The 3215-nt window shown below is 42.1% G+C and overlaps 1 protein-coding gene across 1 annotated transcript in view; it reads left to right on the top strand.

Annotated features, from left to right (window-relative positions):
• Nucleotides 1-6: 6 nt before the first annotated feature.
• The window catches only part of BMPR2 (bone morphogenetic protein receptor type 2), a 291892-nt gene continuing 288683 nt past the window's right edge, over nucleotides 7-3215 (top strand). Inside the window, exon 1 of the mRNA XM_019523499.1 lies at nucleotides 7-290. Within this exon, the coding sequence (XP_019379044.1) occupies nucleotides 215-290 (76 nt within the window). The 5' untranslated portion in view covers nucleotides 7-214. The remainder of the gene's footprint in view (nucleotides 291-3215) is intronic.

Here is a 3215-nt window from a genome sequence, read left to right as displayed (position 1 = left end):
GACAGGCTGAGGCTCGGGGCTGCGGGAGAAGCCGGCGCCGCAGCCATGCGGGTGGGAGCAGTAAGGCAGGCGGCTCCTGGTGGCTGCCATTTGCCCTGCCAGCCGGGCGCGTGAAGCGCCCCAGCGCTACCCGGAGACGGGGAGGGGACCCTTCGCCAGCTGCATCGATACGCGTTTTCGTCTTCCTGCGCTGGCTCCTGCCTCTGCCCCCGGGATGCCGGCCTCACTGCGGCGCCTCATGCTGCTGCTCTGGCTCTCCAGTGCCACGGCGCTGCTCGGCACTGCGGCTGGTAAGTAGCCCCTGGGCGCGGGCAGCTAGAAATTTTGAGATGGGGAAGGGCGTGGGATCCCCCAGGGGTTCAGTGAGGCAGGGGGCCCTGCTACAGCATCCCCCTGTCGGCACCACATGCTCCCACACCCTCAAATGCTCAGCTGCAGACCCCCTTGGCAGAGAAAACAGGCTTCATTGTCTACCTGGACCCACCCCTCAGTTGGGCTGTATTATACCTTGTCTGTTGTTGGCTGAATGGCTTTTTCTTGTCATGGGGGGGTGGGGGAGGAAATGCAGGCTTTTTATTCTGAAAGCCTCGCCCTTGGTGATGTGCGACATAGGCTTTTTCTTTTTCTTTTTCCTTATGATGTGTTCCTATAGCCAGCAGAGCTGTGTGTGCTTGCTGGTGGGATCTTTGGGCACAGCCATTTTTAATTTTAACAGCCTGGGTGATTTGAGAGGCATTACATCTACGAGGGCGGGTGCATTTTTAGGGATGCCTGCTAGTCCACCCTGCCTTTTCTCCTGGGTGTTTGAAACCGAAGTGGAAATTTTCCATTGTTACCTGGGATCACAGGGTGATAAAACAGAAGGCTGGTGAGGAAGCTGCGAGGTGTGTGAATACGGAACATGAAAGATTTACTTTTTTCTATAGTGAGTGAAATATCTAATGATTTGGAAGCATCGTTTTCTTTATTTCAAGCAGTTGAATCCTTTTTCATTTTTTTTGAAGCTAAGGTTGGAGAGGAATAGAAAGAAGAGTTTTCTATATATTCGGAAGAGTAGTTGATATGGCTCTGGCCTCCGTTGGCTTTTGGTCATTGTATCAGCTGAGAATGGAGGAGCTCTTTGAAGGGTTATTCAGCTTTTATTAAGTACTAATGCATATTCCTCCCTTGTGTATGCTCTTCAGCAGCTTTGGAAGACTTGTGGCACTGCAATATCTGTCCTTCTATTCAAAAACCAGTTTAGAATACCTGATCTTTTCAGCATGATTCTTTAGTCAGCCATGTATCTTAGTCACAAGCACAAACAATAATTTTTCTTGTGAAAACAATCAGTAAGATTAGGATAGTTTGCACACAACTTTTCACATGAGTAGTTTTAATAGTTTTAAGTGCCTTTTTTTTCCCTGCAGTGTTCAAGCCAGTCACTCTGTGAATCAGCCACATTTTTATCAGTTTCTCCATTGTGGATAGTCCGCGTTCATTTCACTTCTCTTTTTTTAAAAGATCTTTAGGGAACTAGTGAACTGAATTGATTAATAGGCATCATTTGCCTGCATTAGCATGACCTTTGACTGCATCCATATTATAGAAAGATATATACAGTGTCTGTGTAGTAATTTAAGAGGATTTCTTTGAAGAATGGACCTTTGAAGGTCAAAAGCTTTGGTATGAAAATGTATGTATGACCCTAGAATATCACATTATCTAAACTTGTCCCTTAAATGTGAAAGTTGAAGTGTAGCATTTTCTTTTGTTTAATTAGTAAAACTTCAGCAGGTTGATATTTCTTTGTGCTGATGGGCGTGAAGGATTATTGAAGGAGTGAGCACTGATTTGAGCTAGGCAGGCAATGGGCAGGTACTGTATATAAGCCTACTCAGTCCATTTTGCTAATTGACCTCCGTTTCCACCCGTTAAGAACATTCTTGCTATTTCTAACTTGGGTATGTCTGATAAAGAAACAGTAGCAAAGCCAGCATTTTTGATCATCTTGTGATATGTATGGCTAGGGATTTGTTTTTACATTATGAATTTATTAAAAATATGCATCCAACCTGGGCTTTAAACGTTTTACTCACAGTTGATGGTTGCTGATGTTTTTGAGACTGAGCTAAAGTAATTATTTGAAAGTTTGATTGTAAGTTTAACTGTGAATATTAAGGAAAAATACTGATACATGGGAAACCACTCTAAGGTGAAATTCTGCCTGTTCATATACATGAACGAACCCTTTTATCCTCTGAAGTAAAACAGTAATTCACGTATAGGTGCAACATTTTAACCCTGTGCAGATTTGAACTCCTCAATTAACATGCTTCTGCATCTCGCTTAGGAAAGGATAACTCAATGGCAGGGTAAATTCAGTATCAATAAGCATGAAGTAATGCACTCTGGAGGGGAAACTTGAATGTATGATTTTAAGTCAACAGGACTAATGCAGAAAAAATACATAGGCATCTTTAGTCAAAAAGCAAAGGATGCATGGGGAGTATAAAGGAAAATATTATAGTGTCATTAAAAATAAAGGATTCATTTACAATCTGTACAGAATGCAGGAAATATGGTGAATAGGGATTTTCTTTACACTGAGCATTTGAAAACCTACTAAGGAACCAGCTTGAGACTCAAATTCTTCCTATAGGCTGCCTGGGAAAATTTACCACTTTCCTCAGCAAATTCTTTTCAGATTGTAAAAATAAGTGTTTGGGTATTCTCTTCTGAAAGTTGTGCATCTCCCCACCTAAAGAGCAGTGTTACTGTGTGGAAAATGGTCAAGATAAAAGGTTGGCAGGGCCTTTAAAGGTGATGTATGAACGCCAGAAATTTGAATTTGTGCCACATTATGCTTCCTTCTTTTGTAAGAAGAAAGCTTAAAATTCTCCTCATGTAACATCTTTCTTTAGCGGTATCCAGCATGTGTATTTTTTCTTATGTTGGGAGACCTCCTCAGTGACTCGTATAGCTGGGGACCCTAATTGAAGAGGAATATTTGTTGAATCTTTGAACGATTGTGTTAACATTTATTTAACAATTTGAATAAATGTAATTTCTCCTCTAATATAATCATGTTTTACTTTCTGGGTATCTGGGATATATAATCCAAAACCTATTTCTCCCTCACTTTGTAGACTCTAGCCATGGAGATTCCCATCTCTAATGTAAAAACCCAATTAAGAAAAATCCAGAAATAAATACTGACCCCCCCCCCCCCCCCC

The sequence above is a fragment of the Gavialis gangeticus genome, unplaced genomic scaffold (genome assembly GCF_001723915.1).
Source record: "Gavialis gangeticus isolate Ggan-Ray unplaced genomic scaffold, GavGan_comp1, whole genome shotgun sequence".
NCBI lineage: Eukaryota > Metazoa > Chordata > Crocodylia > Gavialidae > Gavialis > Gavialis gangeticus.
This window is presented reverse-complemented; position numbering and strand designations above follow the sequence as displayed.